The sequence below is a fragment of the Brachionichthys hirsutus genome, chromosome 11 (genome assembly GCF_040956055.1).
Source record: "Brachionichthys hirsutus isolate HB-005 chromosome 11, CSIRO-AGI_Bhir_v1, whole genome shotgun sequence".
Taxonomy (NCBI): Eukaryota; Metazoa; Chordata; class Actinopteri; order Lophiiformes; family Brachionichthyidae; genus Brachionichthys; species Brachionichthys hirsutus.
This window is the reverse complement of record NC_090907.1, coordinates 11,213,278-11,241,272: the sequence shown is the minus strand read 5'-3', so window position 1 is coordinate 11,241,272 and position 27,995 is coordinate 11,213,278. Positions and strand designations below refer to the sequence as shown.

The window sequence follows — 27,995 nt, the reverse complement described above, 5'->3', positions numbered from 1 at the left end:
ACGGTCCTGAAAGGCCGGGGACAGCCGACGGAGACGCGCCGGGGACAGACAAACATGGACGGCTCCACGGAGGAAGACTACAAAGAGAGGTTACTGTGGAACGTCAAGCGGGAGGTAAGGCCGCCCACGACACGCGTTATTCTGGTCCTTCACGCAGCGACGGCAAATCACGACAGGGATGCGTGGCGCGCGCGCGCGCGCCGCAGGTGCGTCACCTGCAAGGCGCAGAAAACCACGCAATAGTTGTCATTCTAAAGGTCACGTTGTGCGTAAAGATGATCTCATCTGTTCCCTGGTCTCGTTGTTCAGTCATTGGACGTGACGTGGTTGAAATCACGCGCTTTATTCCGTCTCACGCGCGACGTCACGCGTTCTAGAAGAGACGTCACGCGTTCCACCGAGCGTGGGAACGAATGGAAGTTCCGGGAACAATTCAAAGGACGAGCATTAAACATTTCGTATTTGGTTTATTCCGGTACAAAATACAGATTTTTATCAAAAATAGTTTCTATTGTCTGAAATGTAAATTAAATGAAGTGACTCTGATGCGTGTTTGCAGACGGGATGACCCTCATCTCCCCACTGCAGGCGGCGTACACCCCGGACAAGGCGCCAGCCTGCTGCGGGGGCGTGCGCGATATGGAATTATGAAGTGTTTCAATTTATAAGAAAGCAACACAAAGGCGGCTTCAGGTTGTTCCTGGAACAAAATACCCATCCCAGAATAGTGTGGGCCTGAACCCCCCCCCCAATCTGGATTATTCCGTTAATTTGGTGGAGCGGTGTTTCTATGAGCAGCACCGTCTTTTCCGTGCAGCGTCTTCACACTCGCAGCTTCAGCTCAAAGTCGCCCGAGAGACGAATGTCTTCCCGTCCTCCGACCTCTCGGCCCCCTCCTGTCCTCGTCCTGCTTCCTTCGCTCCAAGCCAAGCAGACCGGATGTGCTCCGGTGTGTCTCTCTCTCCGGCTGCGCCTCACGCCGGGGGGGGGGGGGGGGGGCAATGGAAGCATAGATCTCCATCATTATAAGGGAGCGGAAAAGTCGAGCTAAAATATCAAGACGGAGCGAAAGCTCAATCGGTGTCCTCTGATCCCGATCAGATGCCCTCGGTGCTTCGTTGTCCACTTTTAGATCACACCAGGCGGAGCTTTCATGACAAGAAACACCTGGAAGTTCCTCTGGATGGACTTCGTATTGGCTTCGAAATGTGTCTCCGAATTGTCCTTTTTCCACAGATGAACCTGCAGAGGTTTCATTTTTGCTTAAAATTCCATTTCACAATTCGTGTTGTTTTAGTTCTAGTGGAGCAAATGTCTGTGAGTGAGTCAGCTGCAGGTGGACGTCCCCGGCTCAGGTTAGCAAGGCGGGGGTGCATCGGTTGTCTTTGTCGATCCACGAGATGAAAGCGAGTGTGTTGTGATGTTTTGGGGGGGGCTGCGGTCCGGACGAAGCTCCTGGCGTAGAGCTTCCTGTCGCTTTAAGCTCTTCTCGCCATTGCTTGGCAACTGAAAGCTTTCGTCACTCCCACAGAAGTGAGATTGCATCAATTGCCGATGAATATCGCAGGAGTGAGGCAACCTGCCACACAGAAGCAGAAGGGCCTGCAGGGGGGCAGGGAGGGGGGGGGGGGAGGGTCCGCTGGGAAAAGAGCAAGGCAGTCCTGTAAGGGATGTCTCAGCTGAAAACGAAGATGGTGGTCAGTCATTAGTGGGTTTGTGTGTGTGTGTGTGGGGGTGGGGGGGGTAGCAACGATAAGATCCCCGGATCTCCGTTGCCCCCTTTCATTCAGAATTCAACTTGGACGAAGAGAACTGCCATTTATCTGGAGTTTGGATGTTCTCCCCGTGTCCACGGCGGTTCTCTCCGGGTTCTCCGGGTTCCGCCCTCCTCCAAAAACATGCAATTTAGGTGAATCGTAGGTGTGTGTGTGTGTGTGTGTGTGTGTGTGTGTGTGTGTGTGTGTGTGTGTGTGTGTGAGTGCTTGTTTGTCTCTGTGTGACTCCACAATGCACTGGTGACACATCCGGGGTGTACGCCGCATCTCGCCTGTAGTCAGCTGGGACAGGATCCAGCGACACCCGCGAGCCGCAAAGCGGCTAAACTGGCTGTAGACGAGAGGACGGAGGTCGTCTCGTCTACTAGAGGATGGACGGACGGATTACCTTGCATGACATCACAAGTCCTGTGATGTCATGCGACAGTAAAACCCTGTGTGATACGGCAACGCAGACGTCTCTCACAGCTGTTACTGATTGCTGTCTCAGCGATGAGGAGGCGTCTCGTAGCGCTTCTGCACCATCGCCGCACAAATAATCTCGGAAGGAAGCTCCGCCCCCGAAGCTCCGCCCCCGTAGCGTCAAGTGAATGAAAAGAGTTCAACCTCCAGCTGGACGCCGCTGGTTCTCGTCTCCAGCAGACCGGGTCACGACCTGTCCCCCAGACCAGCCTGTATTGGGTTCTCCTTGGACAGTGAAGTGACATCGCGTCTCTTTTCACCCCCACCATGAAGGTGAGGAAGAGGAGGAGGAGGAGGAGGAGGGATTAGATTCTGTCTGTGACGTTCCTGAAACGTTGCCTTTTTCCATTGCAGGGACTTGTTTGTTTCTATGGTTACAAGCTAGGCTCATTCTGATGGTGGGATTTCTCTTGAGGGTTTATTTATTGTTTGAGAGTTGAAGATTTTAAGTCCTGGCGTAGTTCACGATTGTTTCCTGGAGGAAGTCAGAGGTCTGGGTGTCCGGTTACCAGGAACAAGGTAAGCTTGACCTGCAACAAGGGCGGGGCATCGTTTGGATTTTGACATTCTGGTTCCAGTTCTGGTTCTTTTAGGGGCGGAGTTAAAACAGGCCACTGGAGGAAAATGTATGAAAGATGTTGTCTGTGCAAATCTGTCGTTTATTATGAATCATGAATAACCCTAACCCTAATCCATACATTCGTACCAAATCATGGGATCACTTTCTCTGGCTGAGGACAGTAAACTGGCTACGGGTGTTAGTGAGGAGGCGTTCCGTTATCTGTTCCTGGCCCCGCCCCTCTGTCAAATTTTAGAGCCCATTGTGGCCCGCGAGTGAAAGGCTCTGACACGAGAACGGCGTAGAGATGTCGAGGCGCTGAGAAGACGGACGGACAGATGGCAGCTTGTCGTATTCCTGATGTGTGGCGCCTGAAACGGGAACATTCTCCATCTCTGTTGTCTGCAGGTGAAGCAGATCATGGAGGAAGCGGTGACGAAGAAGTTCGTCCACGAGGACAGCAGCCACGTCATTGCTCTGTGCAGTGAGTACATCTTCTTCTTTTTCCTCTCTCACACACACACACACACACACACACACACACACGCACGCTCGTTTGAACTCCTGACCTCCATCAAGGACGCTGCTTGACGTCACCGAACCGCTGAACACGCTGCTGCATCAACGGAAAGTTAATCATCTCAGCCGAGCTAATGGAAGCCAAGAGTGTACCAAACGCTGGCTTACTAAGCCCAGTGTGTGTGTGTGTGTGTGTGTGTGGGACACAGCAGCATGGGGGGGGGGCACGAAGGAGGTTGAGAGTGGCAGATGTGTAAAAGAGAGACCGAGGATGACAAAGATAGGGGGAGGAGCCATGTGAGATTGAGCCGACGGTACAGACGGAGAGTTCAATAAGTGATTGCTTCAAGATCCAAACGATTGATCCATCCTCAGCAGCAGCAGCAGCCTCCCAGTGACTGACACCAGATACTTCTGGCCCTCCATCCATCCAGAGGAGGGCCGGCCCCGCCTCCTGCCCAATGTCAGCTGGGATAGGCTCTCTGCCCGGCCCCTGCTGCAGTCACATCACCAGCCTCTGGAGATACCCGACTCCCTCCCGGGAAAGGTGCAAGGCAAAAGGTCGCTGCCGCCGTTTCTCTGACTCGCTGGTCGTTGAGGGGGGGGGGGGGGGGTAGAGATGATGCCTGGGTCAGGTCTCATCCATGAACACTATTGAATGAAAAGGAAACGGATATAAATCTTTTTTTATATATAAAATGGGAGCAGTTCATCTCTGACTATATTAATAATCATCCGGACCATCCCAAAATGCAAGATGGATGGTTGTGAATCTGAGTGATGAAGCGGGAGAACAGGGTTTGGTTTCCTGCCCTTTGACAGGGGAGTAGAAGGGAGACATGAAACGATGGTCTGAGGCAGCTAATGGGCTCATTAGGAGAGACTTGGTCACGTAGCGGCCGGCCTCGGGTCTAGAGCTCCCGCCTCGGTCACGTAGCGGCCGGCCTCGGGTCTAGAGCTCCCGTCTCGGTCACGTAGCGGCCGGCCTCGGGTCTAGAGCTCCCGTCTCGGTCACGTAGCGGCCGGCCTCGGGTCTAGAGCTCCCGCCTCGGTCACGTAGCGGCCGGCCTCGGGTCTAGAGCTCCCGTCTCGGTCACGTAGCGGCCGGCCTCGGGTCTAGAGCTCCCGCCTCGGTCACCTAGCAGCCGGCCTCGGGTCTAGAGCTCCCGCCTCGGTCACGTAGCGGCCGGCCTCGGGTCTAGAGCTCCCGTCTCGGTCACGTAGCGGCCGGCCTCGGGTCTAGAGCTCCCGCCTCGGTGTCCTGCAGACCCAAAGAGAAAGGAGAAGGCTGAAGGCCAGTGATGAAGAGGAGAGCCAGATAAAAAGGGTGCAGTCTTATTACATTTACAGTGTGATGACAATGTTCAAATGTTGATCAGTGGGATAATAGGCTCACAGGAATGAGCGATGGACCTGTCCTGTGGGGGGGGGGGGGGGGGGGCGTTCCTCCCACATCAGAGCGTTTAGTCAGGATGAAGGAACGACATGGAGAGAAGACGAGTTTCTATTTATAACCTGACACAAAAGTGATGGGAAGATCCTGCCTGCCTGCCTGCCTGTCTGCCTGCCTGCCTGCCTGCCTGCCTGCCTGCCTGCCTGCCTGCTTCTTAGTATTAAACGACTGTGACCTTTAGTTCCAGTCAGGCAGAGATCTTTTTCTCTTTGTTGGGAGGGGAAGTGAGATTTTATCACAACTCGTCTCTGATCATGTGGTGGGAGATTTATTTCAAGTCTGTTCGGTCTCTGAGGAAACTCGTCCATTCCCTCCTTCACGCAGGAAGCCGAGGGGTCGGGAGACCGTGATGCTGTCTCCATGGTAACCCTCAGTCAAACAGTTGTGCTTTATGACAGTAACACACACACACACACTGTTGTGCAGCAGAGTCTTTGTGATGCTGAATGGAGCAGGCCTTTCTTCTTCTGTGGTTGCTTTTAAAAGATGTTAGCGTTCTATGCTAAACAGTAGCCATGCAGCCTGCAGGGGTAAAAGCAGGAGACTGGTTCCTGTTGTAGTTTGGGCCAGCGGCACGGCTGGGGTCATGTGATCTACTGCCAGGAACGCACCGAGACGTCTGCTGGATCCGCTCAGACGGATCCTCCTCTGGCTCCAGAGTGATTCTAAAGGGTTCTTTACCACTGTGGGGCAACTACTAGATGTTATCTGTTACCTTCATGGACTGTGATTGGACAAGAATGACTTGATGAAATCGCTATCAGATCCAGCACACGTCGGGAGTCTGATCTGTATCCAGGTCGAGTGAATAAGAATATTTGAATGTACGGGATCGTATTACATTCACTGCTATGACATGACGGATGCTAATAATCCTGACTGACCAGAGATCAGCTGAAACAATGGCGTCATTTAATAGAACCACGAATAAGCAGAACGCGGAGACGACGCGTCCGTCTCTAACTCCCCGCAGAATTAGAGTTGGATCTGAATTAGTAGAAATGTTCTTTAGCGTTTTTGAATCCAACATTCCGACCAGCAGACGCCGAGAATAAAGGCGTCCCAGCCCGGATCTGCTTCGTATTTCTGCTTAGACGGTGCTTCAAAATGGAGGTGGGGTTTGTTGCCATGGTGGCCAGGGTCTACGAGATGATTGGGCTCGGCCTGCTTGACCAATCAGTGGCCTGCTTCCTGTTTCACTGTGTGTCGGTTCCATCAGGTGTCTCTGCTTGGTCTCGTCGGTCTGTATTCCAACGCCTTCAGACGTTCTCGCCGTTCTAACGTCCTTACTGGGTGATTAAATATTGATCCGGTCTGTCGACCCATCAGCTCTGCAACTACTCATCAAATATGCAAGAGGAGAGCCAAGGCAGTAAACGCTGACGAGGTTTATTTCCGTTTGCTGATAGGATGTCTGAGGCGGGAACAGCCGCCCCCCCAACCCGGTGCACCCCCTGAGATTAATGCCCCCCCGGTGTGTCTCTCTCTCTCACACACACACACACACATTTATATATACCTGCACATCTTGACATAATTCTTCAGATGCATTTTGATGTAAATAAACGGCTGGTGCTGAGTGAGTAAAGAAATACATTTTCAAACCTGCGATGTCACTCAGCCCCCCCCCCCCCCCCCCCATCCAAATATCTCCAAACTCGTCCCCGACGTTTTTGCTATGTTTCTGCTACGTTTGTGGCAGTTTTTGCCGCTAAAAGAAACATTTCTGCTATTATGGTTTTAATGTTTTTACCTTTTTATTGTTGAGGGACTCTGTCCTCCAGCATCTGTTTGCTATTTTTACCAAAGTCTGTCACAGATATTTCATATACGTGCAGGGAACTGCGTTAACTTGTGGAGAACGGATATAATATGGGACCTTTAAGGACATTAACTCCTGGATGACCAAGAACTTCCATTAAGTTCAAATAAAACTGAATTACAGTTTCTTGTCCCCAAACGTCTCGGAAATGTTTGTTCTAGTGATTTGGTTGGACTAGATGCCGTCTCAGTGTCCTCCGGCACCACTGTCAACAATCTGAGGGTTATTGATGAGGCACATTGTGGCTCATCAATCTCTAACTGCGATAGCAACTTCTTCTTGTGGCTATTTGAACGTTGAGCCAGTAGTTGTTTCTTGCACAGCGTGGATGCGGGGCTTCGAAGTAACCATTCCTCCCACATTCTCTGCATTCACCCCCTTTCAGCGTGTGTGACTGCTCATTCTCCCCCCCCGGCTCTTAGACCTGAAGACAAACGTCCAACGTCTTCAGAGGAACAATCGCCGCGTGTTGTAACGTGTTTCAGCTTGTTTGGCACCTCCTGTGGTGAAGAAGCGTGCAAACAGAAACGGAAACAGAAACCTCCAGTGCAGAACGAACCCCAACTCCCTCTGACAACGGCGATGATTGGTGCTCCGCTTCGCTCCGTAACGAGCACATCCGTCTTGTGGCAGGGAAAGCGTTGACTCTGTAATGTGACGGGAGGCGGCGAGGGGGAGGAGCCGCTTGCTGCCACCGCTGGAAGCTGTTGATGATGGATGGGAATCAGAGAACATCCAACAGCTTAGAGGAAGCAGCGGAGGAAGCCTCCTTCACATCGACTGTTACCGAATGAGAGACGGTAACTGCAAGGACTCCGTTTCATGGCAGCACAGTGGTGCAGTGTGTAGTGCTGTTGCCTCACAGCGAGGAGGTCCCGGATCAGATCGGATCCCACCTGGGGCTTTCCTGTGTGGAGTTTGTTTGTTCTCATGTCTGATGGGTTCTCTTCGGGTTCTCCGGCTTCCTTCCACCACTAAAAACACGCAAATGAGGTGAATTGGTCGCCCCGAGATTGTCCGAGAGTGCGCGGTTTCCGTGTGGCCCAGTGATGAGCTGGGGATAGGCTCCAGCAGAACCCGTGACCTTTCACTTCAGATAAGCACCTGAAGACGAGACGATGACAGTCTTCAAGAGGATGAATGACTGACTCCAGACTAGACAGTCCTGAACAGATTGTGGCTTGACTTGGGAGTAGACGGTTAAGACTTGGGTCTTGTCAGTCTTGACTTACAGCATGTCTAGCTTGACTTGTAACTCTTGACTTTGGGCTTGCGTGAATTGAGTGCAAAATCTTCAGACGTGCTCTTCCTGGTATTCCTGCAGCGTTTCAGGCCCTCCAATCTGTTTTAGTATGAAATTTGCATCTGAATTATTTCAGTGAAATATGTTTTAGATGAGAATTTTCACAAGTCTGAGGGCGCTTTGTGAGTCCCGATGAATGACCTGAAGTTGTGCTGCGGCTCCTGGAATCGCCTTGAACACAAACAAAGACGCTGGAGAAGCCAGCAGAACAGATTTGCAATTATGAATGCAAACGAGTAATGTTGTGACAAAATGTTCTTGAGTCTTAACAATAATAAGAGGACAAGGATCTGTGGAAACAGGATATCCATTTAAACAGGGATAAATGTGTGTCGTAGGCATGGATGTGAAAACGAGTCTAAGTGATGAAAGGAAAATGAAGCAGAGCGAATGTGAACGTTTGTCACGTCTTTAAGAGAGAGCGAGTTGAAAGCTTCGGTCTGACGTGACGGATGGATGCGCTGACCGGCGCCAAACTCGGGTTGTGTTTCTATCCTGGGCATCCGGGTCTCTGTGAACGCCCACCCTCTGCATACAGCCCGCGAGGAATCCGTCCCACAGCCTCTCTGTGCTGCCTTTCTGACTCGCCTCCGTCAGAGGTGACATTTTACCAAGCCCCGCCCTGAACCCACCGATCCTTCCTGCGTCCTGCATCATGAGCTGGAGGCCTGCAGAGGTTTCACCCCAGCACGGCGCAGAAAGCTGAAGCCCGGTGCTTCATTTCCCACGGCAACCGAAAGCATATCAGTCGCCATGCCAACCCGACTGACCCCTTGATCGTCTCTGCTCCCTCCGCTTTCCGTCCAGTATCCTCCCATCCCATGCTAAAGAGCCATCCCGTCCTGCAGGGAGATCCCAGACACGGATGCCATTTTCATATTTGGTGATTATTTCCTAATTTAGTTCAACAGTTGTTCTCGCTACGTTCCTCTTTTCTCTTCCAGTAGTTTTACTGCTGCCATTCTTTGGATCCATGACTAAGAGCGAAAGAAAACAAAGCGAAAAAACACACACATGAAGCGAAACATTACCACAGTCTTTCTCCTACGGCAGGTTGACTCGGGTAGACTCCGCCTTCATTCTTGTGTCTTCGGTTTGCCTCGGCTCCAATCGTGTGGTCGGAAACCGAGTCGTTTGATAACCGAGGTTCTGCTGTACAGTATTTATTAACATTCCCTGCGTGTCATGGATGGCACGCGTGCCTTAGGTTGCCGACCCCTGCTCTAAGCTGTCCGTGGTGTGTGTGTGAACGGTCGTCTGTCTCCGTGTGGCCCCCACGATGCGCTGGCGATGCATTCGAGGTGACTTCCTGGTGTCTCCCATTCTTCTCTCCTCCTTCGCCTCTTTGCTTGCATCGCCGCCGTCTGGCTCGGCGCTCTCAGGCCATTGGTCCACCCGTTGCTCTCCGTGTCTCGGTTCTATTTCTGTCTAGGATCTACAGAATGACTCATGAAGTCAGACAAATGGAGGCTGAATGAAAATAGTCAAGAGTCCATTTTTATCAGGCACTGTGCTAAAAAAGTACACGCATCTCTTCAACAAGTACTACCATAAAATAACATATCTATAAACAGTGTGGTAGATGAAGTAGTGCCATTACACAGATGGTTGACATTGTGTTGTTATGGCAACGTGATATTTTCACGACCGTTATCTGCGAGTTGAGTGTGAATCCAGGTTACATGGGTTATGTTGGTGTTGACGTTGAGTTATGAAACATCCAATCAGCTGCTACAGCCCGAGTAAACATGCGTCAGTACTTTTACTTTGAGTGCAGTACACGGACACAACAACAGCAATCTACGGCGCTACACGTTACCTTTCCCTTCGTCCTCGCTGACACTCTCCTATCACAGAGCACGCCTGATAGTTTCATTGTGTGCTGGATGTTGGTTCTGCATTTAAATCAGCGGTCCTTTTCCTGCCACAGACCGGTTTCATGCCGGGCAATTATTTCACGGACCGGGGGGGGGGGGTATTTAAATAAAAAAAGAGGACTATAATCTTACCAATAAACTTTATATTATACACTTGCAAATTATACACTTGCAATAACTATTAAACAAGTATTACAATATTTGCTCAGCATTAGTTGTGGTCTCAATAACTGCTTCTGTCCATCATGTTCAGGTTGTTTTCTTTCATAAATTCCACATTCTTGTTTTTTAATCCCGGGTTCTTGGTCTCTCTGTGCCGAAGCGGTTTAGAACCCTTCATTGCTCGTTAATGAAGCTAATCAGCTGTTGTAGATAAACCCGAGTTTTAAGTCTGACTCCTGGTTTGTCTGTTAAAATAAGTTTTCTTTTCTTCTTCCTCCTCAGTTCAACTTTTCCCCTTAGCAAAGAAGCTCTCCAAAGACGTTTGTTTTTTGTTTGCTTTTATTAATTTTTGTTAGTTTACGGCTGTTTTTTTCACGTGACCAAGAAGATTCACAGGCGAATGTTACGTTGGAGAAAATCCGGTTGTTTTACAAAATAAAACACCTTTTAGACGCTAATAATCGATACAACGGAGATGTTATAAATTAGTTATTCTTTCAGTGCGGCCCGGTAACAAATGCCTCGCGGCCCGGTGGTTGGGGACCACTGGTTTAAATGATAGAGCACTAAAGAGCTGCGATGGCACCAGCCTCGAGTTCATGGCGAGTCCTCCAGGCTCCCTGAGGTGCAGTAGCCTCGGTGCTCGGTGCAGGGACAGCCTGGCGAGTCTGAGGCGCCGCCAGCAGACGAGCAGAACCCTGAGCGTGTCGGGGGGGGGGGGGGGGGGGAGAGACGAGCCGGGCTGCTAATGAACGTCTCCTTCATTAGCTCCGTTCATGATCTCACCGGGGACAGACAGCTCCGGGTCCGCCTGGGTTTATCGTCTCTGTCGGTGCCAATGGATCAGCCAGCCGAAACAAAAACAACGACTGACAGAGCGGGGGCGGGTCACAGGTAGTGGACACTGATCCGGATCCATCCTCTGCTCCGTGTTTGGATTCTACAGAACAAACCATTCATTGATGTCCCCCCCCCCCCCACAGACACCCGATAGACTAATACACACATGAAGTTGTCGTCGTTTCCATTTTTCCGTTGCATGCGATCCCATTCCTTTTTAATATCCTCTGGATTTTCCTCACTGAGGATGATTCGAGGCAGCAAATGTTCCGAGCCGATACCGCTGATGGATTTCTATCTGAAATTAATGAGCGTATTCTCTGCGGCACGTTTGCACGAACGCAGTACTTCCAGAAACCCCGTATTTAATTCCTGTGTGTACCCATAAGTCGGCACATTATGAAAACCGCTAATACCACAAGCTACATGCACCATAATGAGGAAGAGGGCCTTAATGCAGCGATTACGGGGGGAGGGCACAGCCAGACTCCTGGTGCCCTCCTGTATTCCTGATGTCTAATATCATGTTATCTTTCATTTGGGATTTCTGGCTTGGCTTTCGTGTGTAAACGAGAGAAGTCTTGGGCAGATTTACAGATGTGGACTGAACTAACTCACACGGTACACACTGGAATCTCACGGGCCAGAGGCTATGTTACCATGACAACCAGCTCGTGAGCTGCCACTGCATCAGATGCAATGCAATTGCATCGATGAATATTGCTGGGTTAAATTGATTGTTGGTTTTGGAAAGCTTGGGTTGTTTTCTAGAACAGAACTCATGGAGCACATTTACGAAAAATCTCATCGCCTCTCCCACGTTCAAAGTTCTCTCTCTCGAGATAGAGACGATGAACTTTTAGTTATTCCTTAAAGGAACTACCAAACATGGAAACGTTACCTGCTTGGTTTCCTTCTACTCCGTGGAGCTATTGCTGCTCAGCATAAAGGAATATCATTCATTGTCCCAACCGCTTATTCCGTTTTTGGGTCGCGGGCCAAGCTGGAGCCAATCCCAGCAGTCAATGGGCGAGAGGCAGGGGACACCCTGGTCAAGCCGCCAGTTCATTGCAGGAACTGGCGGCAGTTTTTAAGGAATAGAGGAATAAGCAGACGTATTTTAACGGAGATGTGGAGAAGCGTTTCACTGCATGCAGAATGAGTCCTGAAACGCGTTTCATCCGCTTTAATCAGCTGCCGTCGTTCCTCCAGAAGGCCGTGAGGATCGCTTCATCCGTTCAGACCATTGATCTCTCAGGGCTTCGGATGCTGCTTCCTGCGTTGCAGAGCCCACGGGGGGGCCAGAATAGCCATGCTTGACGAGCTGGTCTCCGGCGTTCCTCTGTGGTTGGTCAGAATAGCGGCGGCGTTGCTTTCGGCTTTGATTGATGAACTCCCCCTTGCTCCTTCCTTCCGTTCCTCGTCTTGCGCCTCCTCATTAACGCTCCCGTCTCCTGTTCTCTCTCCAGCCACCACCGAGGCCTGTCTGGGTCACCTCCTGAAGAGACGAGCTGCTGGCTTTCTCCGCAGCGACAAGATCGCTGCGCTGTTCACCAAAGTCGGGAAGGTGTACGACACGGCCGGCCGGGTCTGCCTCACAGTGCAGGAGCTGCTCCAGCAGCAGGCCGAACTCACCAGGTCACTCCTCTTCCTCCTCTTCCTTTCATACGACGCTCTGCTGATGCTACCGGCGGAATCGTTTTTCCTGCCTGACGGTGCGGTCAGAATCTTTGCTTTGTGATGGAGGATAATCAGACTGCTAGCGTAGCGCTCATCGAGCAATGAATTTAATATCGCGGACTTTATTATTTTATTTTATTGGGCGGGGGGGAGGGGGGGTCCACTATAATAGAAATTCCCTCTGATGCATCTGAAGTTTAAAAAGTCGTCTGCAGCAGATATGTGGTCAGCGCTGCACTCTTTAGCTCCATTTATTTAAGAAGCTAAAAACTGCAATCCTGATCCTGCATGTGTTTCTACGTGTGTGTGTGTGTGTGTGTGTTTGTGTGTGTGTGTACACACACACAGAGCCTGATAAACTGCTGTGTCAGCAGGCAGCAGGGCTGTGTAATGAGTGAATTGATCCCGTCGGCTTCTCCGGGCGCTCGGCGCTCCGTCTTCACATTAGCCTTCCTTGTGGCATCTCGCCGGCCCTTATTTCCCCAGACAAACCGCACATGGCGTCAAAGCTCATTACTGTATGGATCCGTGTTTACACAAGTCGCAGCCCTCCTCCATAATGCATGGGCGCACACTCACTTCCTGTCATCCCAGCTCCGTCTCTCGTGTGCCCCTGGTTTCCATGGCAATGTGATTTGTGCTAGTGGTGGCGAAAAGGCAGAGAGCATGATGGGAACCAGGAGACTAAAGAGAGAGAAATATTAGCAGACATCAACAGTGCAATTAAGAGTTACAGCAGTGGAGTGAGTGGTATTAACAGCTGCATGCCACACACACACACACACACGCACACGCACACACGCACACCTTTACCTTCCTGACTCCAGAGGTAAAGAACAAACTATTAAATCATTTGCAGCACCAGAAGTATCTTAAAGGATTCATTACTCCAATACGTCACACATATATATTAGATGATAATATGCATGTTTTTAACATTCAATCAATAACAATGACTGACACATTAATATACATCAAAGTCTGAAGAGCGATCTACGGGCGGCACAAACACTTTATTACAGCATGGACACCCGACAATGGTCAATTATGTGATATTAGAAAAATAAAAAATAAAAAATAAAAAAAAAATCTGTGATATTGGAAAATCTCTCGCGGCACACCAGTTGGAAACACTGGATTAGGTGAACAGACGTCAGTCAAAAAAGATTTTTGCCCCCCCCGCCCATGATTAAGGTGACAGATAGCTCATCCAATCATGTAACAGCAGGCCCATGGAGGCGGGGCTGGTGAAGAAGCCCTGCGGCTCCATCGGCTCCTCGTTTGACTCGTGCTGCTCTCGTTTCTATAGCCGCACTTCTGTCGATACTTCACGACGTAAAACTCTCGCCAATGCGATGCGATCGGAATCGTCTCGCCTTCAGCCGCTTCTCTGAAATATGGGTTGTGGGTAACGCTGGAGCCTGTCCCAGCTGACTACAGGAGAGAGGCAGGGTTACACCCTGGACGAGTCGCCAACTCATTACAGGGCCACACATCACAATTTAGCGTGTCTGATTCACCTAAATTGCATGTTTTTTCACGATGAGCCGGCATCTTCTCCATCTTCTCAGGGTTAGGGGTCGCCCGTAGTCAGCTGGCATAGGCCAGCAATGTGGATGAGTGGCTGTCGACTAGACGACGGATGGACGGATGGATGGATGGATGGAGAGAGCCCACACGGACACAGCGACAACATACAAACTCCACACATTGGAAACAATTGAAAATAATTCCTTTTCTTCACAATGTAAATGTGAAGCTGTGGTCTGACGACCTGAGTTTACTGCGCCCCAGTGATGACGAATCTATAGATTCGTTCTTCCTGTGCGGCCCGCGAGCAAATGCCTCGGGCCGGGGCCCGGTGGTTGGGGACCCCTGATCTAGAGTACTGTATACGCACCCACAGGAGTATTGGCGGTATTTTAAACCAACCTCACTCTGTTGCATGAGCTGTTACCAATGATCAGTCTTGACACACACACACACAGACACACACAGAGGCTGTGGGCGTTCCTGCAGCAGGTCCTCTCAGCATTAGCCCGATGATGGAGGTGTGTGAGTTGTTTGTGTGGGCCAGACTCAGTCTGGATCAGACTGCCGCTCCATATTAATGAATGCTTGAGCCACTGATTACGAGCATGAGACGCCATCATTAGTCTGACATGCTGCAGATTTATGAGAAACCCAGCAGCGCTCGGCTGTCAGGAATAACAATGAGTTTTAATGAGTTGAGCTAACAGCTCATTCTATTGATGAATGCTGCCTCCTAACGATCACATTTATTAACGGTCATAAGGTGTTACTATAAAAAATACAGCCTTCAGTTGTCGGTGTCATGATGTGCCGATTCTTCCTTTTCTTTTCTCCTTGTAAGACCATAATAAAAATCTTTAGGCTGAAACCTTTAATGAGGTCATTAAGATGGTAAAATGTCGATCAATGGGTGAACCTGGATGCTTTCACCTTGTAATCCTGGACTTTGTGGGGTCCTTTTGGACGTGTATTAGAACACATTAACCTTCCCATGCTCATAACTGTACTCTACAAATCACTGATGTCCATTTAATCTAATTTCCTGACAATTTAGATTGTCAGGAAATTAGATTAAATCAAAGTGATATTTATGATTAGGAATGACAAAAAAACGGAACACTCAACATGTGATGCATATCTGTAGCGTGACGGGCTCAAACCTCTGCTGATCAGATACAAACATCTCCTCTGTAGTAGCCACTCATGATGTGTGTTTAACCCCCCCAGGAGGACCCAGAGTGTGGGCCATGAACCTCTTAGGAGGCAAGGCTCCTCCACCACCAGCCGCCCCCCTCAGCCTCTCTCTGCCCAGGCCATCAAGCACATCTGGATCCGGACAGCCCTCTTTGAGAAAGTTTTGGACAAGATAGTCCAGTACATCGTGGACAACTCCAGGTGGATTGTTTGATCATTGTCTTGAATCATCAAACGGCCCTTCGGATTTATTCTGTGTCGTTTTGCTACCGTGTGCATAAATACTAAATACCTTTTATTGATTTATTCCCTCGGAGGGCAATTTGGTTTACAGCAGTTACACTTTCTAACTGTGGTCTGCTGCTGGTCGCCGCGGCGCCCATGCAATGAATGGGTGAAGTGTCTTGCCTAAGGACACAACGACAGTGTACACATGTGCCTGAGTCGAACCGCCAACCTCCCGATCATAGGACGACCTTCTCAACCACCAGTCAGCGTGCGTTATTTTCCCTTAGGAAAATAACGATGTTCGGACAATACAACCGCTTTTGCACATTTTATCTCACTTCACATGTCCTTAATAATGCAGCAACCGGGGTTTAAAGCACAGGGTGTTGTGATTTAAACATGCATTTCTGTCAGGACTAACCAATCCTGTGATCCGAGGGTATGAAGCGTATGCAGACGATACTGTCTTTTATTTATGAGATAGTGATTCACTATGTCTTTGTCGCTGCAGTAAATACTATGAGAGGGAAGCGCTTATGCATGACTCAGTGTTTGGACCCATCCTGGCAGTGCTTCTGGGTGAGTACATTAGAGTATAGTACTCTCTTCTGTAACTGCTAAAATATCCAAAATCAAAATAAAGGCGAGGAAACACGATACCTCCAATACATTCTCCTAACGTCCGTAAACACCTGAGTATAATCCTTACCTGCTAAATTTAAAAAGAAACAAATATGTTGTACATATATAAGCCGCACCTGTCTATAAACTGCAGCCGTCCACATTGTAACATGAGATATTTACACAGAAAGATTTTTTGTAAACTTTTAATTAAATCAATCTTTTTTTCTGAACAAGGCCTGTAACACAGCAACTAGAGTAGCCTACCAGAAAAGTCCTTGATTGCTAGCTTTATCTTCCTCCTGCGCATTGAAACCAATAAAGTCATCTTCTTCAGTGTTGGAATTGAACGACCTCAGGAGTACGTCATCACACATCAGCTCAGTGTCTCTTTCTTTGTCCTTCTTAATGTTGTGGGGGAAAAAAGTAGCGCAATATAATCTGGAAAATACGGAATCTATAAGATCATACTTGAACAGAAACATAACCGTGTGAACGTTGTGCTTCTGGTCAGCGACTTGAGAAGAAAGATTTGGGTAAACAAGGCGAGGTTGTGAGGTTCTATTCAGACTCTCTGTGAACTGGAATGACTCTGCGTTCCCAGTGGGGCCCTGCGCTCTGGAATACAGCAAACTGAAGACATCGGATCATTTCTGGACGGACCCCTCAGCCAATGAGCTGGTTCAGCGTCACCGGATCCACGGGGCCCACCGGTGCCAGGAAACCTCGGCTGGCCGCCGACCGGCGCTGGGGGTGAGTGGCAGCGGAGTCTCTAGACTAGTCTAGTCTCTGGACTAGACTATATTGGAGGGGCGTGTCTTAGCTGATTCAAGTCCCTTGTCTCCCAGATCCGGAAGAGGCAGTCCAGCGGCAGCATGTCGGAGGACAGGTTCGCCGCGTCAGCGAGGGAGTACGTGGAGTCCCTGCACCAAAACTCCAGAACACACCTCCTGTACGGCAAAAACAACGTCCTGGTCCAACCGGTAGGAAGCAGCGCCGCCTGGTACCGGCAGATTCACTTTGTCCACCGTGCTGTACACAGCAGCTACTGAGGAGGGCCCATCAGAACCGGCTCGTCCAATCACTGAGAGTTTCAGGCCTGCTCTCACGGCAGTTTTTCAATAGTTCAGAAGTTTTAATCAATATATTTTCCAATACGTTGTCTAATCCGGTGTTTCTCTGGTGTGTGATTCCAGCTTTTTAAATGATGACCAGCCAGTCCCCATCCATGAAATACTTCCATCAATCAATCAATCAAGCATCAGAATTTCTTGTAGATAATGACAGAGGTTGTTAATCTATCAGATCAATGTGGGTTGTCCTCAGCCTGCATCCAACCGTCCACTGACTATTACAGTAATAATCAATAATACGCACGATGTCCTCTGTTGAGAGGCTGGTTGTAAAGGTGGGTGTGGTCCGGATCGGTTCAGGAGTATAATCCAGACCAGGCCGGGTCAGGGCCCTGGTGCGTGGACCTCGGCGGTCCTGCTGCTCTCCCGGGTGTTCTGATTGGGAACGTATTGATCAACGACCTGCAGCTGCACCTCGTCTCTGGGTGGTTTTAGTTTACACGCATCACAGAGACCAGGTCGTTCAGATTTAACAGCGTGTCCAGCTCTTTGTAAGCTGGACTCGAATGTCCCACAGAGACAACCTCTCACACCTACGTGCAATTTAGAGCGGTCCATTCACCGAAGCTGCACGGCTTTGGAGGAAGCCGGAGAACGCGGAGAGAACCCACACAGACACGGGGAGAACATTCAAACTCCACACAGATGGGATTCAAACCCAGTACCTTCTTGCTGTGAGGTGACTACGCGACCCATTACGCCACCATGCTGCACAAATAACTTTGCACTGGAACCTAAAGAGAAACATCAGCACAGTCTTCCACCTCCGGCAGGTCGACTCAACCAGAACCTGCTCGTTTAGGCTCCGCCTTCGTTTGCCTGTCTTCGGTTCTCCGAAGTGTTTGAACCCCGAAACTCTGTTTGACTTCCGAGGCATTTTAAACTCCATTATTTTGTTCTAGAACCGAGTCGTTCGAGACCCGGGGTTCCGCTGTGGCGTTTCCTTTATTATTTAAACGTGGGTTTTTTGTGTCTCATGAATTAAGCCAATCAAACGCCTCCAACGTCTCTTCCCCGTCTGTAGAAGAAGGACATGGAGGTGCTGCGGGGCTATCTGTCCCTCCACCAGGCTGGGGACAACCTCACCCTGAAGTGGACCCCCAACCAGCTCATCAATGGGACCCTGGGAGACTGTGATCTGGAGAAGAGGTATCCGGACCCCCCCCCCCCCCACACACACACACACACACACACACACACACCAATGATGACACACCACATACATGCAGCTGGGTGAAGTTCTCATGTCTTTGACAGCATCTACTGGGACTACGCCCTGACCGTCCCGCTGCGCCAGATCGTCTGTATCCACTGTCACCAGCGGCGTAAGTGGCCAGGGCGACTTACCCCCCCCCCCCCCCCCCCCACACACTCATGTCAGTGTGTGCCGTGATGTGGAACCACTGACCGGCTGGATGATGACATGTACTTTGTGTCTGTATTTGAGGACACACATGGCTCCTCAATGTGCAACATGAAAGCTCTGGATTCAGGGCCCCGACTCTGGATTCAGGGTTCCGACTCTGGATTCAGAGCTCCGACTCTAGATTCAGAGTTCCGATTCTGGATTCAGGGTTCCGACTCTGGATTCAGGGTTCCGACTCTGGATTCAGAGCTCCGACTCTAGATTCAGAGTTCCGATTCTGGATTCAGGGTCCCGACTCTAGATTCAGGGCTCCGACTCTGGATTCGTGGTTCCGACTCTAGATTCAGGGCTCCGACTCTGGATTCAGGGTTCCGGCTCTGGATTCAGGGTTCCGGCTCTGGATTCAGGGCTCCGGCTCTGGATTCAGGACTCCGACTCTGTATTCAGGTTTCCGGCTCTGGATTCAGGGTTCCGGCTCTGGATTCAGGGTCCCGGCTCTGGATTCAGGGTCCCGGCTCTGGATTCAGGGTCCCGACTCTGGATTCAGGGCTCCGACTCTGTATTCAGGGCTCCGACTCTGTATTCAGGTTTCCGGCTCTGGATTCAGTGTTCCGGCTCTGGATTCAGGGTCCCGGCTCTGGATTCTGGGTTCCGGCTCTGGATTCAGGTCTCCGGCTCTGGATTCAGGGTTCCGGCTCTGGATTCAGGGTCCCGGCTCTGGATTCAGGGCTCCGACTCTGGATTCAGGGTTCCGACCGGGTCGGGCTTCTCAGGCTGCGGTTCTAACGCTCTTCTCGCCACGCTCCAGCGGACTGCGGGGGAACACTGGTTCTGGTCAGCCAGGATGGGATCCAGCGGCCCCCTCTTCACTTCCCCCCCGGCGGTCACCTCCTGGCGTTCCTCGCCTGTCTGGAAACGGGCCTTTTGCCGCGGGGTCAGCTGGAGCCGCCCCTCTGGTCTCAGAAAGGAAAGGTGTGACAGGGTTGGGTGTGGTTCAGGGAGGTTAGGGGTCATCGGTGGGGCGATGCCGTCTCCATGGAGACCAGCAGTTCACACGTGTTCGTTTACCTGCAGGGGAAAGTGTTCCCTAAACTGAGGAAGAGGAGCAGCGCTGCCCGGCTCATTGAGCAGGACGGGAGCATCGAGGAGCAGACGGCTGCCGACTACGTGTTCCGCCTGGTGTATCCTGGATGCCGCCATGACGCCAGTAAGTCGAGCGTTCACGCCGCCGTGCATGCTGGGACGGAGCTCAGATGTTGGATGTCCTGCTGCCTCCCGCCTGTGATGTGTTGATGAAGTCGGGGCTCCTGCGGTTCTCCTCCAGTGCTGCTCCTCTAACTGTGTTTTCTGTCGCCCCACTGGTTCAAGCAGTCACTATAAACTACCACCACGCCACGGGCAGCCGCGCGCCGTCGCTGGACGACGACGAGGAAGAGGAAGATAGGCTCCATGCTATGATCTCAATGATCTGCTCGCGGAACCTCACAGACCCTAATGTCATGAAAGGTTTTTATCATCTTAACACACCCACCCACCCCTGAGGCCTCACCCCAGCTTCAGACGTCCGTCCCGCCTCCCACCCCCATGCGTTCTCAGACCCTGCCCCCCCCCAGCTTTGTCTGCCTGTGTGTCTGCTGCCTGAGCCCAACAAGTTCAGTTTCATCAACACAAACCAAACAGCAGAGTTTCTCTGTGAAGGATTAAGAAATGCTAAAGTACATAAAATAACTCATATATGTAAAAGTATCCATCAGCTCTGGTATAGTGACAGCCAATGGGAGACGAGAACAGCCGTGACTCATCTTTATCCTCTTATGGGCCCAGTCCACATCAAACGTGTGATATTAGTACGAGAGTTCTACTTCATAGAGACGGCGATGTAACCAGGCTGGACGTGAAACTACCGTTAGCTAACGCAACTCCAGCTCTCAATGAAGTCACCGTGAAGTACTGCAGTCCAGTACTACCGAAGGTACTAGAGACTGGTACTGCAGTCCGGTACTACAGACCGGTACTCCAGTCCAGTACTACATACCGGTACAGCAGTCCAGGACTACATACTGATACTAAATTCCAGTACTACAGCCCAATACACCAGTCCAGTACTACAGTCTAGTAGTATAGACCATTGACACAGTCTAGTAAATTCTTATAAAGTGAGAATGTTTCTATAAATAAGTCCTGATATTGTGTGGCTGTAACCATGGATACGCCTGTGGTCAGCCACTCCCATCCTTCTGGTCTTCCACTGAGGAGGTGATTCCACACCCATTTTCTTTTCATGAGTTTAATTATTTCATGTTGATGTGCAAAAGATTCAACATTGACTGGTTTGTCAAACCTAAAGTCAACGTTCATTCTCTTTCTGATTATTGTCCTGCAGCCTAAAATTATGACCTTTCAGTTTTACTTCGTGTACTATAATGGGGCCTTCATTCGTGTACTATAATGAGGCCTTCATTCGTGTACTATAATGAGGCCTTCATTCGTGTACTATAATGAGGCCTTCATTCGTGTACCATAATGAGGCATTCGTTCGTGTACCATAATGAGGCTTTTGTTTGTGTACTATAATGAAGCCTTCGTTCATGTACTATAATGAGGCATTCGTTCGTGTACCATAATGAGGCATTCGTTCGTGTACTATAATGAGGTCTTACTTCGTGTACTATAATGAGGTCTTACTTTGTGTACTATAATGAGGACTTACTTTGTGTACTATAATAAGGCCTTACTTCGTGTACTATAATAAGGCCTTACTTCGTGTACTATAATGAGGTCTTACTTTGTGTACTATGAGGCCTTCCTACGTGTACTATAATGAGGCCTTACTTCGTGTACTATGAGGCCTTCCTGCTTGTACTATGAGGCCTTCCTGCATGTACTATAATGATGTCTTACTTTGTGTACTATAATGAGGCCTTCGTTCGTGTACTATAATGAGGCATTCGTTCGTGTACCATAATGAGGCTTTACTTCGTGTACTATAATGATGTCTTACTTTGTGTACTACAATGAGGCCTTCCTTCGTGTACTACAATGAGGCCTTCCTTCATGTACTATAATGAGGCCTTTGTTCGTGTACTACGGCTCCATTCTCACAATGTTTCATCTTTATTCTCAAACGCTCTCCTACGTCTTCCTCCGCGGGACGCTAATACTAGCATGTTGTTGCTCCGTATCGGATGACTGAAGGAGAATCCAGCATCTGTAGGAGGGCTGCTCTTTGCCTGCCATGCTTCTTCCTTAGTGGGCTGAGACATCCTCCGGTTTGTTATCTCTATGTGTTGCACATTTTTGTAAACGTATCAAACTGGTGCCGCTCCTCTGCAGCCGTCCACGTCCTGTTGGATCTGTCAGTGTCGTGCTAAAGGGTCAGCAGCGTAGTCGCCGTTAGCATGTCGCTCCTTGGATGGAGGTTAATGAAGAGAGGAGTTCTTTCATGTCCCTCTGGAGCTGTCTTCCCTCCCCCCATTGCTCCTCTTCCTCCCGCCGCTAGCACTCTCCTGTCAGATGAGCACTGGTTTTATGGTAGTTTATCGGTCTTTCTCACCTGGGTCCAGTCCTGCCTGGCCCCTTTGCATTCTGGGATTTGCAGTGCTGACTCTGTTGGGTTCGTCATGGCCGAGTCGAGCTTTGCTAATGTGCTTTGTTTTTTTGCGCTCCTTTCATTTGACGATTGTCTTTCTTTTCCTTTGTCCTTTCATTTCACTCTTGCGACATGCTTGACAGTTCTTGCATGCGAGATGCAGCCTTTGTTGTTTTTTTAAAACGCGACTGTGTTTCTGCGTCTCTGTGTTGGAATATTCTCTGTCTGCTGACTTCCTCGGTTTCTCTTATGTTTGTGCAGTCGTTTGCTGCAATGCTGTTCACTGTAATTCTTCACCAACCCTGTCCCCGCCCTCTCATCCTGTCCCCGCCCCCTCCCGCCCCCACCTCTCATTACGGTCCTGTGGGGTTCCGCAGTAGTAGAGACGTGGAGTCCTCCTGTGAGCAGGGTCGGATTGCTGATCCATTAAGGCTAGCGTAAAGCGGGGGCCAAATGGGGGCCTCACGCCAACCTTTTTGTGTTTGCTTCTTTTGTTCTTGGTATTATTTGGTATTTTGGGGGGGGGGGGGGGGGGGGGGCTATTCAACAACGAAAGCACAGCTTCATATTTATGACAGGTCATCAGCTCCAACCTGAAGAATTAAGGTGAAGAGCATTTATTTAATGTTGGAGTTCTTATGATTTCTCCCCCCCCCCCCTGTGTGGCTTTTGACTGGAGTCCTTTTTAGTTCCTGAGGTGATTCCTTTGATGTCTCTTGTCTCGTTCTGGTTTTGTGCATCCTGCATGGCTTGGGCGTCAGCTTTGTCCTTATACTTTCTCTTCCTCTGTCAACGCTTCGCCTCTCTCCTTGCCCTCCTCTTCCTCCTCTCCTGTTTTTTCTGGAGTGTATCTATGCTCGGCCTCCCCTCTGAAACGACTTGACCAGCATGGCCTCCCTGCATCCTCTCCTCCGGCACCGATCCTGCTTCCTGATCCGTCACCTCTCCACCTTTGCTTTCCCCTCTGTGCTTGTTTTTCCTGCTCTCAGATGTAACAAAACCATCATCCATCCTCATCCTCATCTCTTGATGTCATGAATACCAATGAGAAATACATGGAAGATGTATTTAAGGTTGAGCTGAGGGACCTGAGTCATAATATGTAAGGCGTAGAGTGTGAGGAAGATTAACTGACGTGACGACTGCAGCCTTGCAGCGCTGAGGCCTCCATCTTCTTGCTTTCACTGTTTCTGGCTTAGACCACGGGGAAATGATGGAGATGCAGGGTTTTGGCGGCAGCCCATCGTCATGGCAACAGTCCGAAGGATCCTCTCACGAGCTGCCGTGCCAGTCCTGTTCCACAGCTAGAAGCAACGTGTCTTTCGACTTCCCGGCCGGCTGCACCTGCATGCATGACCCAGCGGACATCCACACGTATGTCCTGACGACGAGGTCTCATGATGGAGTGGAAGTTTTCAGCATTTCTCCCTGATTATAGTGCAGTGAAAATCCAAGGAGCGATTTCCAGACTCCAACAGAGTCCTCATTAGAACGTCTTTGTGAATGGGACGGGAGCGTCGCGGTAACAGCTGCTTCCTCTCCATCAGGATTCCTCTGAAGATGCTCTGCCAGAACATGAAGAGGCAGATTGTCTCCCGGGCTTTCTACGGATGTGAGTACATCACACGTCATCTGCACACGCAAATATCATGTCGTAGAGACTCTCACAAAGGATGAGGAAACGGATGGCATTAAAGGCATGATACTAATGTGGTGGATCCGAGCCCTGATGCTCTTCAGCTGTCTCTCCTGTCCATCAGGGCTGGCTTACTGCAGACACCTGTCCACCGTGAGGACTCACCTGTCCGCTCTGGTTAACCACAGCATCGTTCCTCCAGACAGACCCTGTGAGGCATCGGGCGGCCTCAGCAAAGAGGTCTGGAGCAAGTACCAAAAGGACTGCAAGGTGGGTTCAGAGCAGAACTCTGCCTCCGAGCTTAAGTGTAGCTCAGGGGAGCTGAAACTTTTAATGAAGTCTGGAATGGAAATGCCCTCCTTCAGAAGGGAGCCCCACCCTCAATTTCCTCAGGGTTCTTTATTATCCTAACAGCTGTTGCTGCTAATCGCGCTTCCATCTTTAGAAGAACTGAGCACTCATCCCTGAGAACTGAATGCACCTCCATGCATCCGACATCGTTACATGAACAGTGTCAACACATCATCCAAGCAGCTTCTTGACAGGTCTTATATTTTAGTACCGCTTGCGTATTGGTTCAGTTTAATACGCCACTGTAGTGCACCAGTTTTCCACCAGAGGGCAGAATGCTGACTTTCGGTAGGGGAAGTCGAACACAGACTCACAGTTGGCTTTGTGTGACTATTTTGTGTTCCTCCAGGTTCACGTTGTGTTCACACTCCTGACTTACATTAGCCTGCTCCTCCTATTCCCTCCTCTGCTTCAAAAGCCTTCCTCCACCAGAATCACTGAGGGGACGTCTCATTTTCGGGGGTTATTCACCAACTCCATCGAGCATTGATATTGATTTACTCTCTACAGCTTCCTCTCAAGCTGTCAGTCTCTCTGTTATTGATCGCTTCCTCACTTTGTCACCGCTCACACCAAGCTGCTCCTTGTTTGTCTTCTTCTTTCCTTTTCTCTGGATGATGTTCATTCTAAACTGTGTGTGTGTGTGTGTGTGTGTGCGTGTGTAGAACTATAAAGAGCTGGAGCTGCTCAGGCTGGTTTATTATGGTGGAGTGCAGCAGGAAATCAGGAAGGAGGTCTGGCCGTTCCTGCTGGGACACTACAAGTTTGGCATGGGCAAAAAGGACATGAGCCAGGTACACACACTCACTCACACACACACACACACACACAGGGTCTTCTCTTAATGTGTGTCTGCTTGTCTTTCTTGTAAAGATTGATGCAAAGATCAGCGAGCGCTACCAGCAGGTAATGCGGGAGTGGAAGGCCTGCGAGGTGATTGTCAAGCAGCGGGAGAAGGAGATGCAGTCGGCCATCTTTGCCAAGCTGTCCTCTGGCAGCAGCATCGACAGCCACGTCCTGCGGCTGGTTCACAGAGACTCCACCCTCAGCAACGAGGTGAAGGAACTCGCCGTTGTTTGAAGAGCATCCCGTAAATGTCTGACCTGTCTAGTCTACTCATCCTTCTTGAAGCTCAGACTGATGGAGTCAACGTCTCCGTTTATTACTTCACCAGCACTGCTTACTGGAGGACTAAAGAGAAAACGCTGTCATGTTTAATCCCATTTCTAAATATTTTAAAGGTCACATATTATACTCTTTTTCCACAAGGTATCGCAGTTCCCAGACAATTCTATGAAATATCTCTGAAGGTTTTTGTCAAACAGCAAACAGGTGCTGCAGGACAGCTGCGTACACACACATCTTGTGCACGGTCACCCTCTGTGACATCACAGGGGGTGAGTTTCAGTAGGTGATTACAGAACTAAGCAAACTATGCAGGATTCACTGGATGGTTTATTTTGCTGTTTTGGGGTTAAGGACCCAAACTCACCATAATAGTGTAGAAACATGGGAAGTTTTTCATAATATGTCTCCTTTAAGTAAGACTGATGCTTATGCTACAATCTCCAGATCAGCTGTCACATTTCAGTTAGTAAAAACATCTCGTTTTATGTGCTATCTGCGTGCAAACATAGGAGTTTAAAAGCAAAGGATGAACTAAAGTGTTGAGATTAATCAGAACCCTTAAAACACTGAATGAGAAATAGTCAACATCATAGATGAAATAAATAAATAGAATATTCATGCTAGAAATAATAACATAAGAACGTAAAGAATCAAGACAGACACGTAAAGCTGAGCGTCATCAGCGTATCGTTGTTAGCATTTCTATTAACTGGTATAAAACGTACAAAGTTAAATCATGAATCCACGAGCTAAAATATTATCACTTAACTAATGATGTCATCCAGGCAGACAGATTGCCCCCCCCCCCCCCCAATAAAGTGTAGAAATAGGTTCAGTTAAAAAAGACATGAAATGAAGAAAAAGACTGAGACCTCCTCCTGCTTCAGGTGTTCATGTCGGTGGATGAGCCGGACGAGGGGAGCCAGGAAACCCCCAGTGGAGAGGATAGCACCCCCACCATGACCACCCTGATCCCCCCTGCGGCTCTCCCCCCAGAGGAGCGCCCCCTGGTGGAGTTTGACTCCCCTGACTCAGGTCTCCCCTCCTCCAGAAACTACTCGGTGACCTCCGCTCACTCCCAAATCCTGTCCAGCATAGACGACGGTCAGAGTATGGAGGAGGAGGGGAGTGTTGGGGAGGAGGGCAGGAGTCTGGGGGGGCGTCAGGACTCTCTCTCTGAGGACAGGCTGTGCAGTCAGCTGGAGAAGATGGTGACCAGTGGGGCAACAACAGAGGGGGCATCACCTTCCCTGTCTTCCTATACAGTACGTACAGACAACTCTGACGGGGGGGGGACGACTTCACGTTAAACACCCCCTGCTCAGAATTTACACTGAAATGGTTCCTGTGTGCAGATCGAGCTGCTGGACACAGTCGCCCTCAACCTCCACAGGATAGACAAAGACGTGCAGCGCTGCGACCGCAACTATTCCTACTTCACCGCAGCCAACCTGGAGAAGCTACGCAACATCATGTGCAGGTATGAGCAGCCTGAGCGCCGCCCGGCTGCGTTTCACCTGCTGCTGCGTCACGCTGCCTGCTCTTGTGTCTTCCTGCAGCTACGTGTGGGAGCATTTAGAGATCGGCTACGTTCAGGGCATGTGTGACCTGCTGGCTCCACTCATGGTCATCCTGGACGATGGTGAGAAGAACCAGCGGCAGTTAGCCCCAGAGCTAAGCTAACGTGTCTCCTTAATATAATGAAAACACTTATGATCTGTGTGTGTGTGTCAGAGTCTACAGCATACAGCTGCTTCGCTCAGCTCATGAAAAGAATGAGTCAGAACTTCCCTAATGGTGGCGCCATGGACACACACTTTGCCAACATGAGGTCACTGATCCAGGTGATTACTCCTACTTTGTGTGTGTGTCTGTGTGTGTGTGCGTGTGTGTTAACGACATCCTTCCATTCTCTCCTGACGTCAGATCCTGGACTCTGAGCTGTTTGAACTGATGCAGCAGAACGGAGATTACACTCACTTCTACTTCTGTTACCGCTGGTTCCTGCTGGACTTCAAGAGGGGTGAGTGACACAACCACAACACAACAACAACAACACGAAAGCAAGTTCACAGCTCTTAACTTGGGCCCTGTTCAGATGGTGATCCATCCAGTACGCATGGGAAAATGCCTGCAGTACCCGTACTGAGCAGTAGATGGCGGTGTAGCCTTTGGTGCAGCGCAACCAGTCCCTTATGACGACATTGTGTTGATAGGCTTGTCTCCACTTAAAGGATGCTCCAATTGAGAATCATTTACCATGAGTGTGTTTGCAGGGAAGCAGGAGAGTGTGATCGGGTCTGATCAGGTGTGTGTGTGTGTGTGTGTGTGTGTGTGTGTGTGTGTGCGCGTGTGTGCGTGCACGTGCACGTGCAGAGCTCCTGTACGGGGATGTGTTCGCGGTGTGGGAGGTGATCTGGGTGGCTCCGAGGATCGCCTCCCGCCACTTTGTCCTCTTCCTGGCTCTGGCTCTGGTCACAGTCTACCGTGAGATCATCATGGACAACAACATGGACTTCACTGACATCATCAAGTTCTTCAACGGTGAGAGACCTTCACGCTGACAGAGTGTGTGTGTGTGTGTGTGTGTTTAACGTACGAACCGCTTTGTGTGTGTGCCCCTCAGAGATGGCTGAGCGTCACGACGTCCAGCACATCCTGCAGATCGCTCGTGAGCTGGTGCACCGGGTCCAGTCTCTGATGGACAACAAGTGACTTTAAAGGAGGAGGGAGGGGCCGGGGGGGGGGGGGTTCCTGACCCTCT

At 50.0% G+C, this 27,995-nt stretch overlaps 1 protein-coding gene across 1 annotated transcript; it reads left to right on the top strand.

Annotated features, from left to right (window-relative positions):
* Positions 1–54: 54 nt before the first annotated feature.
* sgsm2 (small G protein signaling modulator 2) lies at positions 55–27,946 on the top strand. The gene is made up of 24 exons (XM_068745841.1): positions 55–114; positions 3,205–3,280; positions 12,242–12,410; positions 15,213–15,380; positions 15,919–15,986; positions 16,633–16,781; positions 16,877–17,011; positions 18,186–18,310; positions 18,419–18,486; positions 19,336–19,499; positions 19,602–19,734; positions 19,896–20,033; positions 23,316–23,490; positions 23,664–23,728; positions 23,877–24,022; positions 24,769–24,897; positions 24,977–25,159; positions 26,119–26,496; positions 26,587–26,711; positions 26,791–26,873; positions 26,966–27,075; positions 27,158–27,254; positions 27,608–27,775; positions 27,858–27,946. Exons 1-24 carry the CDS (start codon positions 55–57, stop codon positions 27,944–27,946), a joined length of 3,201 nt encoding a protein of 1,066 aa, XP_068601942.1.
* Positions 27,947–27,995: the final 49 nt, after the last annotated feature.